We start from the raw sequence: 14,081 nt of genomic DNA, 5'->3' as shown, positions 1-14,081 counted from the left end.
ACAAAAAGCAAGGAATATAACATGGCATTTAAAGAAAAGTTAAAATGTCTTGTATGTATAATTATGGCAGCTTTTGGAAAAGTTATGGTATAGAAAAAGATGAAGGAAAAAAGAATAAGGGTGTCCATTTCTCTTTCCCATATACCTATTAATCTTCTATACATACTAGGTTTATACATATTTATGTATATATTTAATTCACATATTTTAATACAAATGGAACAAGGTATTTGTCATGGATCAAAACATTTAAAAATGTTTCTGGTGAACGTATAGTATTTGTGGCTAAAATAGTACATGGTAAGACAATGGTTGAGCAGAAACATGATATGAAATTATACTTGTATGTAATTTAAAGTGGATCAAAAGTTATAGGGCATGGTGGCGTGCACCTGTAGTCCCAGCTACTTGGGAGGCTGAGGCAGAAGAATCTCTTGAACCCAGGAGACGGAGTTAGCAGTGAGCTAGGATCACGCCACTGCACTCAGTCTTAAAAAAACGAAATTATGTTCTATCTCAGCAATTAATGAATTCTGTCCTTTATGAGTTTCCTGATATCACAAAGATGCCCCTCTTCAAAAAATTTTTGTCATGATTAAATAAGTTTGATGAATACCATATACCTTTCGTCTTGTTAGAGATTCGCACTGGAAATTAGAAACCCTGTGATAAAGGAATCCATTTAACTCAACATTTGCCAAATGAATTGGACCACCAATAGTAGGAATATTTTCTTTTATTAAACCAATTCTTACTGAGTGATGACTATGTGCCAGGCTCTATTCTAGGCACTTGCAGTACCGCAGTGTACAAAACAAAGTCCCTACCTCCACTGGAGCTTGTATCACAGGTAACAAACCAACAAACACATACATTTTCAAGTAGTGTCATAAATGCTATAAAGACAGTTACAATAGGGAGAAGAGACAAAGTGATGGAAGCAGTAAAAGAGTTCCTGTGGAAGAAATGACATTCAAACATAATCCTGTGGATATCTGGGGGAGGTGCAAAGGCCCTGAGGCGGAAGTGTGTGTTGGCATGTTAGAGGAACAGCAAGAAGGCCAGGGAGGTTGGAGTGAGGGGAAGAGCAGGCAGTAAGAAATGAAGTAATGAGGTAACGAAGGGCAGATGTAGACCAGACTTCGTGAGCCATAGATTTTATTCTCAGAGAGAGGACAGTTTTGGAGACCTTTGATAAGTTTACGTTTTGAAAGGATTGCTCTGGCAGCCACCTGAGAAATGGATTGTAAGAAGGTAAGAGTGGAAGCTGGGCGACCATTTTATAGGCAGGTGTCCATGTGAGAGTTGATGAGGGCTTGGACAGGAGTGGTAATGATGAAAGTAATAAGCTGTTGGAACATAATTTGAAAGAAAATATGCTTGTAGATATGCAAGCAGGATATGCTTGTAGATTGATATGGGGCATAAGAAAAAACAGAAGTCACATCAGTGGGAGAAATTAAGGCTTTGGTTTTGAAAGTGTGAAATTTGAGATGTGTCTTAGATGTCCATGCAGAGAGGCTGATTAAGCAGTGGGAGGATTAAGTTTATGGGAGAGTTTTGGACTAGAGATATATCTAGTTATCAATGTATAGGTGATATTTAAGGCTGTGGATCTGGAAAAAAATCATATAAGCATGTGGACAGAAGAGAGAAAAAAGATCTGAGATTGTATCCTGGGGCACTTCTCCAACCCCAAAATCTTTTGCTTTTATAATTTAAATGGACATTTATGGTCCAAATATGAAAAAAAGTTTTCTGTCTTACAAAAGAGGAAGAAGAGGAGTTGGAGGTAAAGGAAGACAACTTAACTTTTATTTATACTTGCGTCAGATACTTGCCAATGATAGTTTATTTAATCCGTATAATAATTATATGAGGTGGGAACTATTGTCTCCATGAGGAAAATACAGTTCAGTAACATGCCCCAAGTCAGAAATTGCTCACCTGGTTACATGACGAGATTTGACCAGCACTGATGTGAATTAGCCTGTTACACGGTCTTGCTTGTAAGCTTCCTAATCTGACTAAAGATTCAGACACATACAAAAGGCAGGAGACAGAAATAATCACACTAATTAAGATTGAGAAGTCTGTTGAAAGAATATAGACAGATTGCTTTATTATTTGTGAAATGCTTTGAGTGTCCTCCTAGGGGAACCAGAATGTTACAGTTTCCCTTTTTTCTAAATGAAGATACTTTTTGGGGGAAAAGGGGAGCGCGTGCACACGTGTACTGCTGGTCTGTGTATAAAACTTAAGTGAAAAGATTTAGTTTCTGGTAGTGATTAGTTTTTGCCAAGTACTTTTTAAAATTTAAATGTGTTTTACCATAAAACAGAAACTCTATTTATTTATATCTCTGTTTGTGAAGACATGGAAATGTTCTTCCTTTTAGTTAAGTGTAACATGTCACCATACATCTTTGTTTTTTTAATTCATCTGCCTAAAAACACAGCAACAGTGGAAAGACTCTTCCTGATTCTAAATAAGGGTCACTTTGTTTATTGAACAGTTGTGTACTCAAGTAGCTCACACTCTCTTTAGGCCAAGCTGAAATCAGAGAACATGAAAACAAGTTGTGTTCTGGCTCCTGGCATTGCTGCTGGAGGTTTGGCTGCCTCACACTGTGTGACCTGCAGAGGTGGCCTCCGTCTCATGACCTCAGCTTTAAGATCACTCCACGTTTCATTTGCCTAATGAAATACAGTCCAGCAAGTGCACTGGAGTAGCTACCTTTGGCCAGGAGGCAACTGTCACAAACTATTGTAAACTCTTTGAAGCTATTGTAAGGTTGCCCTGAGTCAGGAAAAAATGAGATGGAATTGGCACAAGAAAACTAGATTTCCCTGTGCATGTCCACCCACAAACAGTGCTGAAACAACTTTCTGGTTGAATTTCTATTACACCTTTAGCACTAGAATTAATTCCTAGGGTAGGAATTTTTTTGTAAGACAAATACTTTGGTGCAGTGGCAGAACAAGGGCAGAAAGGCACCTCCAGAAATGGCAGTGTCCAAATAGGAATCTTTCTTAGCAGTCATGCAACAGAGAAAATACCTTTAGATACCAAATATCATATATAAGTTCAAATGATAATTGCTTATGAAGAGAAGTAGATCTTACACAGATTTCTGGTGGTGATTTTGGGAGTTTAATCTGAGACCTGTCTTCAGTACTCTGAGGTTCCTGCATAACTGTGCATTTTCTTCCCTGTTTATCTTAAATCTGTGATAATAATTAGGCCAGGCCGGGTGCGGTGACTCACACCTGTAATCCTCACACTTTGGGAGGCCAAGGTGGGCGGATCGCTTGAGGTCAGGAGTTGGAAACCAGCCTGGCCAACGTGGTGAAATCCTGTCTCTCTTAAAAATACAAAAAAATTAGCCTGGCATGGTGGTAGGTGCCTGTAATCCCAGCTACTAAGGAGGCTGAGGCAGGAGAATTGCTTGAACCCAGGAGGTAGAGGTTATAGTGAGCCATGATCGTGCCAGTGTGCTCCAGCCTGGGCGACAGAGCAAGACTCCATTTCAAAAAAAAAAAAAAAAAAAAAGGGCCGGGTATGGTGGCTCACGCCTGTAATCCCAGCACTTTGGGAGGCCAAGGTGAGCAGATCACGAGGTCAGGAGATTGAGACCATCCTGACTAACATGGTGAAACCCCAACTCTACTAAAAATACAAAAAATTAGCCAGGCGTGGTGGCAGGCGCCTGTAGTCCCAGCTACTCAGGAGACTGAGGCAGGAGAATGGCGTGAACCCAGGAGGCGGAGCTTGCAGTGAGCTGAGATTGCATCACTGCACTCCAGCCTGGGCGACAGAGTGAGACTCCATCTCAAAAAAAAAAAAAAAAAAAGGGCCGGGTATGGTGGCTCACGCCTGTAATCCCAGCACTTTGGGAGGCCAAGGTGAGCAGATCACGAGGTCAGGAGATTGAGACCATCCTGACTAACATGGTGAAACCCCAACTCTACTAAAAATACAAAAAATTAGCCGGGCGTGGTGGCAGGCGCCTGTAGTCCCAGCTACTCAGGAGACTGAGGCAGGAGAATGGCGTGAACCCAGGAGGCGGAGCTTGCAGTGAGCTGAGATTGCATCACTGCACTCCAGCCTGGGCAACAGAGCAAGACTCCGTGTCAAAAAAAGAAAAAAAAATTAGGCCAGTAAAAATATATTCATGCTTTCAAAAATAATCATGTTGTTCTAATTTAGGAAGGAAGAACAAGATTACCTGTCACAGCTATTACCATAAGTGGTTTAAACACTTCCAATTAAAAAAAGATTCTTACATTGGATTTTTAAAAATCCAATTATAATCATTGAAAGCTTGGCACCGTGGAGTGTGCCTGTAATCCCAACTACTGGGGACCCCAGGAGTTCCAGTCTAGCCAGGCCATGTAGCAAGACTCTGTCTCTAAAAAATAAGAATATAATTATTGAATCTGGGTTCATTATAGCATTATTTCTGTGTGCATGTTTCAAATATTCCATAATAAAATGTCCCAGATTCTATTTGTATTCATATCTCTGTAAAGAGTAAAACATTATATACACAAACACATATATATATACACATATATATACAAAAAGTCAAACAAAAATGTGTACTATTTTTAAGAACTCCTGAAACAGAATTACAGAAAAGGATTATATTGGGGTAATATACATACTGCAGTGTTAAGTGAAAACTCTAATATGTAAAAATTCATGCAGTAAATATGTATTCACAAATATTTATGCACACCCACAAAATACACTAAAATGTTAATGGAAGATTGTAATTTTATTTATAGTTCTCTTTATTTTCTAAATGTTCTACAATATGTGTCATCTTTATAATCAGAAAAATATTTTTAAAAATAAAGGACCATGTTTATATAATATGAATGAAAGAATAAAAGATAAATGTTCACTTAATTGGTCATTGATGTGTTTATAGGGGCAATAACCATGGCTTTGCTAGAAAACTTGGTAGCAGGAAATGTGTACATTGTCAAGATATCTGCATCCAATGAGGTGGGAGAAGGACCCTTTTCAAATTCTGTGGAGCTGGCAGTACTTCCAAAGGAAACCTCTGAATCAAATCAGAGGCCCAAGCGTTTAGATTCTGCTGATGCCAAAGGTCTGTATACTGCCATAGTCTCTGTGATTTTTCTTAAGAAAAAAAGTGTTGTTCGTTACACTTTATTTCTGCTCCTACAATTGCCATATCCCTAAACTGGCTCTCGGTTCCTTAAGTTGTTGCTGATGAGGTTCTGATGTTATGGAGATGCACGGCTTTTCCTGGTACTCCTACAAGGAGGCAAAATTACCTCAGAAATAACTCCGTTTTGAAATCACTGTTTCCAGTTACTACTTCTCGCAGCTGTGCATCCACCAAGACAGAGGAGTCACATCAGCCGTGAACTGGTGGGAGTGGGCTTCCTGGGAGGTTTCACAGAAATAAACAGCAGTGGTGGTTGTGGTGTTCAAGTTAAGAAGAGAGCATGGTTTTCATTAAGAGTTTTCACCACAGAAAAACAGCCTTTCTGGAGAGAAAGTTGTTTTTTTTTTTCTCCCTCTCTCTCTTCAGAAAAGCAATTGGAAAAAATATCTTTAAAGAGCCAGCCTTACTCTACTCATCACAGCTGTCCATATGCTCTCAAAAAAGCTGGTGCCCACTGTGGCACAGGACTGGACACTGCCTTTGCCTTCTCTCTGGGGGAGTAGGCTTGTGGAGAAGAGGGGCTGCTCTAAATGGAGGAAATGCCAGCTGAACTCAGGGCAAGATTAAGGGCTCTTAGCTTCACAAAGAGTGGTCATTTGGTGCCAGGGATGTGTGTGTGTTAGAAAGAGAATGAAAGAGGAAAAGAGCAGGACAGGGCAGTCAGATTTAAGAACAGGAAGGAGGTAGCCATTGTAGCTACCATATTATCAAGGGAAATGGAAAGCAAGGCTCATATTGGCTTCTCAAATACCTTGCCACTCAAAGTAGTCTAGAGCCCAGCCTCATGACATCACCTGAGCGCTCTACAGACAAGCAGAATCACAGACTCCACCCCAGACTTAGTGAGTCAGAGTCGGCATTTCCACATAATCCCTGGTGACTCACAGACACATGAAAGTTTGAGAAGCCCTGCTTTAGTGTATGTAGATGGAAAACGAATCTGCAACATACAGATCTGCTTTTAAGGCAGCATGACATAAAATCTGTTCTTGGGTCTGTCAAGGAACATCTATGTTTTGTGCCTGTTTTATAAATTACGAATTGATGTTCATGATTGCTATAATATGATATCTAAAACTCACTTAAAATCTTTAATATTGGGCTGGGCACGGTGGCTCACACCTGTAATCCCAGCACTTTGGGAGGCCAAGGCGGGCGGATCACGAGGTCAGGAGATCGAGACCATCCTGGCTAACATGGTGAAACCCCGTCTCTACTAAAAATACAAAAAATTAGCCGGGCGAGATGGCGGGTGCCGATAGTCCCAGCTACTCGGGAGGCTGAGGCAGGAGAATGGCGTGAACACAGGAGGCGGAGCTTGCAGTGAGCCGAGATCGCACCACTGCACTCCAGCCTGGGCGAGAGAGCGAGACTCCGTCTCAAAAAATAAATAAATAATATTTAATATTGGAAGATAAATCTGCTTCTGAAATCACTGATTAAAGATTACTGTGTGTCCTTTCTGCTTTGATATTGACAATGTCAAAACTTTTCCTATGAGATAAAGAAAAATTTTGGAAAAGCAAGTACCTGAGAATTATAAATTGAATAATTTATTTTTCTGATTGATTCTGAGTAACTGTGTTTTCCCCTCTAGTTTATTCAGGATATTACCATCTGGACCAAAAATCAATGACTGGCATTGCTGTAGGTGTTGGCATAGCCTTGACCTGCATCTTCGTCTGTGTTCTCATCTTGATATACCGAAGTAAAGCCAGGTGTGTTTGCATTGCTAGAGAGGTTGAGGTAAAAAACATTTAAATTGCAGTAGCCCTAGGAAACAAATGAAAATCAAGTGCCTTTTAGAGTAACTGGGATTTTCCACTTTAAAATAAATGTGCAGTATTGTTCCCTGAGTTCTTACAGCTATAGAGATGTGCTCATTTTAGAGGGAGAGTATTTTCTTGCTATTTGAAAACATTATGCCAATATTCTTTTTTTAATTTAATTTAATTTAATTTTTAAAAATTTTTTTCGAGACAGAGTCTCACACTGTCACCCAGGCTGGAGTGCAGTGGCACAATCTCGGCTCACTGCAAGCTCTGCCTCCTGGGTTCACACCATTCTCCTGCCTCAGCCTTCTGAGTAGCTGGGACTACAGGCGCCCGCCACCATGCCGGGCTAATTTTTTTTGTATTTTTAGTAGAGACGAGGTTTCACCTTGTTAGCCAGGATGGTCTCAATCTCCTGACTTCGTGATCTGCCCGCCTCAGTCTCCCAAAGTGCTGGGATTACAGGCATGAGCCACCACGCCCGGCCAATGCCAGTATTCTTAAATGAGGACTAGTGTCTTGTTGTTGTTGTTTTGAGACAAAGTCTCGCTCTGTTGCCCAGGCTGGAGTGCAGTAGCTCACTGCAACCTTCACCTTTTGGATTCAAGCCATTCTCCTGCTGCAGCCTCCCAAGTAGCTGGGATTACAAGCGCCTGCCACCATGCCTGCTAATTTTTGTATTTTTAGTAGAGGCAGAGTTTCACTGTGTTGACAAGGCTGGTCTGGAACTCCTGACCTCGAATTATTTGCCCACCTTTGCCTCCCAAAGTGCTGTAATTACAGGCGTGAGCCACTGTGCCCAGCCTAGTGTCCTCATTTTCTTAGTATTTTGAGAAACAGAAAGAATATCCTTTGGTTTAAAAATAATAATAATGGCACACTTATGCAGGCATGGTGGTAATCACACCTTGGTAATCCCAGAGCTTTGGGAGGCCAAGATGGGAGGATCTCTTAAGGCCAGGAGTTTCAGACCAGCCTAAGCAACAGAGTGAGATCTTATCTCTGTGAAAAATGTTAGGCCGGGCACGATGGCAGCAGAGCGAGAGATCCTGTCTAAAAAAAAAAAAAGAAAAGAAAACACAATTGATCATGTTTACAAGAGGATTTCTTTTTCTTACTATCTGGAATATTTTCTATTTCAGTAACAGTACCTGAAATGCCTGAGTTGCTGAGAACACCACAGGACATATGGTGGGATTTTCTAGGCAAGGGTTAAAACAAATGTAGCAGACATGGATTGAGTATCTGTCAACTCTGTCAGGAAATCTCATCTATGGATTGACTTTGGCCAAATTTTTAGCAGTAGCTTGCATTCAGTGAACTTGTCTATTTTTAGCCTTTTATATTTAGGTTTTGTTTTCATTTATTTTCTTAAGGTTTTTTTTTTAAAATTAAAAAAAATCAGCATGAAATACACGATGTTTTAGGTAATCCCCGTCATTAGACTCCCTCCGTTAGCATAGATTTTTCAGTTTCCTCTATATCTTTTGTATTTCTACATAGAAACATACTACTCAAAAACATTATGTTAATGAAATAGTTCTAACATTTTTGTGTATATTGAACTGCCTTAGTTTTATTGTCCAAGTTTCTCACTTTAAGATTTTTTAAATAAAATATTTATGCACATTGTTTAGTACTGCCTAAATCTTGAAGTACTACTCTAAATTTACCATCAATAATTGGAAAGTGAATTGTTATGCTAGTGTAATAATCCTCAGACCTTAAGGGGAAGATATAAGTTAAAAATTATAATTTCTGCACAAATTATGAATAAGCAACAATAATTATAGAGAGTAATTTTATATTAAGTAGACATCAAGGCAAAAAGAAATAAAGATGCCTCTTCAAATAATAAAAGTTTGCAAATCTAACATTCGATTCTAAAAATATTTGAGAAATGGGTATTAAAGAACTTCATTGCTTACAAAGTTTCGTTAATAGGCCAGGTGGTTCATTTACCTGTGTCTTCTATGAAACTAGAAGACTTCCTCTTCTTTGCCAATGTTTTAGGAAATCATCTGCCTCCAAGACGGCACAGAATGGAACTCAACAGTTGCCTCGTACCAGTGCCTCCTTAGCTAGTGGAAATGAGGTAGGAAAGAACCTGGAAGGAGCTGTAGGAAATGAAGAATCTTTAATGCCAATGATCATGCCGAACAACTTCATTGATGCAAAGGTACTGAGCTGCAGGATTTGCTGCATAAGCCTTTCTTCCATTCCTCCTCTGTGTGTGTGTAAAATGTACTTCCCCCAAAATTGTGTGTTGAATATATTATATTAATACTCTTATTAATGAAATACTGAAATTTTACCCAGATCATTCCTTACATAAAATATTTAGGGGGAAAAAGGTGAGGATAGATAAAAGGTGAGAAAGAGTTATAGAAAAAAGTGAGGAGGTAGCAAAAACTCAATTAGATGAGATTATATGGAGTGAAGTTGTCTTAACCAAGAACACCATGGTCATTAGTCTATATTTACTATAGTTTGGACTGACCTGTATTTACTGGGTGGTCACCATTTTGTTAATCCATTTGACTTAGTTTGGCTGATTGTTGAACTTAATTGGTCATCAGAACATCCCAAGTATGAATGACATTTTAAAAAATATGGAGCATCTAAGATGAAGGTGCCTCAAGATCCTTCATTTCATGGCTGAAGAAAGTTGGATATAGTAGAGAAACACCATTGGAAGAAGTTACTTCATGTCCTTTCCAGTATATATAATAATAGTGCTATTGTAAGCATTCTGAACAATACCTTTTAAAATTACCTTTAGTCACATTACAACTTTAGATATTGTACATTATTGCAATAGCTCCCACAACCAGTGTGCTATAAATCAGTTGTCAGCAAACAGTCCCACCCAGGCTAAACTGGGGCCTGTTTTTGTGTGGCTACCTTCCGAGCTAAGACTGTTTTCTTACTTTTTTTTTTTGAGATGGAGTTTCAGTCTTGTTGCCCAGGCTGGAGTGCAATGGCACGATCTCAGCTCCCCTCAACCTCTGCCTCCCGGTTCAAGTGATTCTCCTGCCTCAGGCTCGCAAGTAGCTGGGATTATAGGCGTGCACCACCATGCCTGGCTAATTTTGTATTTTTAGTAGAGGTGGGGTTTCACCATGTTGGTTAGGCTGATCTCAAACTCCTGACCTCAGATGATCTGCCCACCTCAGCCTCCCAAAGTGCTGAGATTACAGGTGTGAGCCCCCGCACCCAGCTGTTTTTTGCGTTTGTAAAGATTGTTTACAAAAAAAAAAAAAAAGGTGGTGATGATGTGACGCAGGCCATATGTGGCCTGCAAAGCCTAAAATAGTTATGATCTGGCCCTCTACAGAAAAAGTTTGCCAAACCCTGTTACAAATTATTTTTCCTTTATCATTTCCTAAAATTTAGAATAACAGAAGTATAACAAAATTTCAGGCAGTTTTGATACTAAATTTTATGAATTATATTCAACAGATGTAATTTGTTTGTATCTAGTAAATTATATACAATACATATTATAGGTGAATATGAATAAATGAATATTTGCTATTTCTCTTTTTTTTGTTTGCAGCCTAATTTAGGTTTTACTTTCTAATACAAATTAATCCATTCAACTTATTTCAGATTTATCTAAAACATTAGAACCTAAAATTTTAAATGAGCTTAAAAAGTACTAATACAGGCCAAGCGTGGTGGCTCATGCCTGTAATTCCAGCACTTTTGGGAGGCCGAGGCAGGCGGATCACCTGAGGTCAGGAGTTCGAGACCAGCCTGACCAACATGGAGAAACCCCATCTCTACTAAAAATACAAAAATTAGCCGGGTGTGATGGCGCATGCCTGTAATCTCAGCTACTCGGGAGGCTGAGGCAGGAGAATCGCTTGAAACCAGGAAGCAGAGGTTGTGATGAGCTGAGATCGCGGTGTTGTACTCCGGCCTGGGCAACAAAAGCAAGACTCAGTCTCAAAAAAAAAAAAGGCCGGGCGTGGTGGCTCAAGCCTGTAATCCCAGCACTTTGGGAGGCCGAGACGGGCGGATCACGAGGTTGGGAGATCGAGACCATCCTGGCTAACACAGTGAAACCCCATCTCTACTTTAAAAATACAAAAAAACTAGCCGAGCGAGGTGGCGGGCGCCTGTAGTCCCAGCTACTTGGGAGGCTAAAGCAGGAGAATGGCATAAACCCGGGAGGCGGAACTTGCAGGGAGCCGAGATCCGACCACTGCACTCCAGCCTGGGCGACAGAGCGAGACTCCGTCTCAAAAAAAAAAAAAAAAAAGTACTAATATATATACTGTGATTGTATTATTACTAGTTTGGAAGTAGATATGAGAGAGGTTAGGAGAGAAGCAGAGTGGGGAGGATGTTGTAGGGAAGAAAAGAAACTACAATGAAAGGAGCAGAGAGGTAGAGGCCTGAAGTGAAGGAGAGAAACATGTTTGGAGAATCTCTTAATTCCCTTGGGTTAGCCCTAGAGTTGATAACTGCATCTAATGTCATTTTGTTGAGCGTATGTGGGTTCATTATGGGTTTTTTATCCCCATCTGCTTTTAAAAATTTTCAAACATACAGAAAGGTTGAGAGAATAATGTACAGAATACACAGATTAATAAATGTTAATGTGATAATTTCATATCTTTATACTTTTTCCTTGCTATACCATTTGAAAATAAGTTTTGGAATATATACCACATACATATATCTTAATGTGTTTTGGAATATATACTTTATGTATAATCTTAAAAATCTTTTATATTGTTTTGACCACTAACAAATACCCTGACTATGTTGTACTGCCTATTTTTTGTTTGTTTTGTTTTATTTTTGTTTTTGTTTGAGATGGAGTCTTGCTCTGTCACCCAGGCTGGAGTGCAGTGGTGCAGTCTCGGCTCTGGGTTCACGCTATTCTGCTGCCTCAGCCTCCCCAGTAGCTGGGACTATAGGCTCACGCTGCCACACCAGCTAATTTTTTTTGTATTTTTAGTAGAGACGGGGTTTCACCGTGTTAACCAGGATGGTCTTGATCTCCTGACCTCGTGATCCGCCCACCTCGGCCTCCCAAAGTGCTGGGATTACAGGCATGAGCCACCACGCCCAGCCTGTTTTGTTTGTTTTTATTCGAGATGGAGTCTCGCTCTGTTGCCCAGGCTGGAGTGCAATGGCGTGATCTTGGCTCACTGCAGCCCCCACCTCCTGGGTTCAAGCAGTTCTCTGCCTCAGCCTCCTGTGGAGCTGGGATTACAGGTGCCTGCCACCATGCCTGGCTAATTTTTGTATTTTTAGTACAGACGGGGTTTCACCGTCTCGGCCTGGCCAGCCTTGAACTCCTGACCTCATGATCCACCCACCTCGGCCTCCCAAAGTGCTGGGATTACAGGCATGAGCCACTGTGCCCAGCTGTACTGCCTGTTTTAAAGAAGAAATAATGACATCTGTGATCATTTTTGTTAACATTTAAGCATTTTGTGTACTAATGTTTACTATTTGGGTAATGGGTACACTAGAAGCCCAGTCCCCACTACCACACAATATACTCATGTAACAGACATGCACATGTACTCCCTGAATCTAAAATAAAGTTAAAATTAAAAGGGAAATGTAAAGCATATAGTCAAAGTTAAAGTATGCACTACTTGTGATAAAGTGAAATCTGTGATACCAAGATATTTTACATTTCCCCTCTTTTATTTCCTCAGGGAGGAACTGACCTGATAATTAATAGCTATGGTCCTATAATTAAAAACAACTCTAAGAAAAAATGGTTTTTTTTCCAAGATTCAAAGAAGATACAAGTTGAACAGGTAACCTATCCAAGTGAGAAAAATGTTTGGCAATGCATGATATATGAAATGATGGTTAAAAAAGAGGAAAATGTGAATTCATGCTTTATTTTAATTTTTTTGTGTTCTTCATGGCTGTGATTTTATTAATTTGGGGCATGACTCTGTGGAGAGCGAGGTGAATGATAACTGAATAGAAGTTGGAATAATCATCAGAGCTGTGATTTTCAGCGGGGAGTGGGGTCAGTGGGGAAAGGGATAGGAGCAGGAGCGTGCATCAGAAGCACTGAAGAAGCTTTTGACACTTCGCTTGCCACAGGTAATTCTGATGTGCTCCTACCCGTCTGAGGGGACCTGATGAGCTTTTGCTCAGGGATTTGATCAGTCTGGACTCTCATTGCCATTTTATCTTTTTTTGTCTAGCCTCAAAGAAGATTTACTCCAGCCGTCTGCTTTTACCAGCCAGGCACCACTGTATTAATCAGTGATGAAGACTCCCCCGGCTCCCCGGGTCAGACAGCCAGCTTCTCAAGACCCTTTGGTGTTGCAGCTGACACAGAACATTCAGCAAATAGTGAAGGCAGCCACGAGACTGGGGATTCTGGACGGTTCTCTCATGAGTCCAACGATGAGATACATCTGTCCTCAGTTATAAGTACCACTCCCCCCAACCTCTGATTCTTTCACTGGCAGTGATTCAGGTGGAGATTCCGCAATGGGGAAGTGTGAAGATCCTGCTGTGTCATCCGTTACTGAGCAGACTTCCTCCTCAGTTCTGCAGCCGCCATCTGCCATGCTATGCTTTGATAAAAATGATTTTCCAATCTAGACGGCCATGCTCAGGTATTCTCACCAGTAAGTCTGTTCGAAGGACAATGAACAGGGAGCCAAAGCCTTTTGTGAAAACCTTGGTATCTTTATGGGGTTTTTCAACTTTTTTTGAATGTGTTTTGTTTTTTTTATTTTTAAACTTGTGTAATTTGAATGTTTCATCGTCAGCAATGTGAAAGAACAGTCGAGATGTTTGACTGGATTATAAAATATATCACTGGAGCAAAGGGAAGACTTTGGAAAGCCCCTTTGCTGAGTATCTACCTCAGTTTGCCTCCTGGCAAACTCTGAAGACAACTTCGTTACCTCATTTGTTGTTAGAGTTTATCTCAGCTACATAACCAATGATACTTCCTAGTAGTATTGTGTTTTCATTGCTGTGTGTGTAATGCGTGTGATCAAAGGAGTCATATAGGTAGATGAGTAAGAATGTTTATCTGAAGCTCTGATTTTTTTTAAAACAGAAACTATGACATCTGCATGGTTTGGATAAATTCATACCTCTGG

At 40.2% G+C, this 14,081-nt stretch overlaps 1 protein-coding gene across 2 annotated transcripts in view; it reads left to right on the top strand.

Moving 5' to 3' along the window:
* Positions 1 to 13,556, top strand: part of PRTG (protogenin) — a 123,778-nt gene extending 110,222 nt beyond the window's left edge. For both annotated transcript variants that reach the window (XM_005559622.5, XM_073995856.1), the window contains 5 exons: positions 4,937 to 5,119; positions 6,801 to 6,921; positions 8,989 to 9,154; positions 12,660 to 12,764; positions 13,167 to 13,556. In XM_005559622.5, coding sequence (XP_005559679.3) covers positions 4,937 to 5,119; positions 6,801 to 6,921; positions 8,989 to 9,154; positions 12,660 to 12,764; positions 13,167 to 13,421 — 830 coding nt within the window. In that variant the 3' untranslated portion in view covers positions 13,422 to 13,556. The remainder of the gene's footprint in view (positions 1 to 4,936; positions 5,120 to 6,800; positions 6,922 to 8,988; positions 9,155 to 12,659; positions 12,765 to 13,166) is intronic.
* The last annotated feature ends 525 nt before the right edge of the window (positions 13,557 to 14,081 follow it).

The sequence above is a fragment of the Macaca fascicularis genome, chromosome 7 (genome assembly GCF_037993035.2).
Source record: "Macaca fascicularis isolate 582-1 chromosome 7, T2T-MFA8v1.1".
Taxonomy (NCBI): domain Eukaryota; kingdom Metazoa; phylum Chordata; class Mammalia; order Primates; family Cercopithecidae; genus Macaca; species Macaca fascicularis.
The sequence above is the reverse complement of the archived record's forward strand: the minus strand, read 5'-3'. Positions and strand labels throughout refer to the sequence as shown.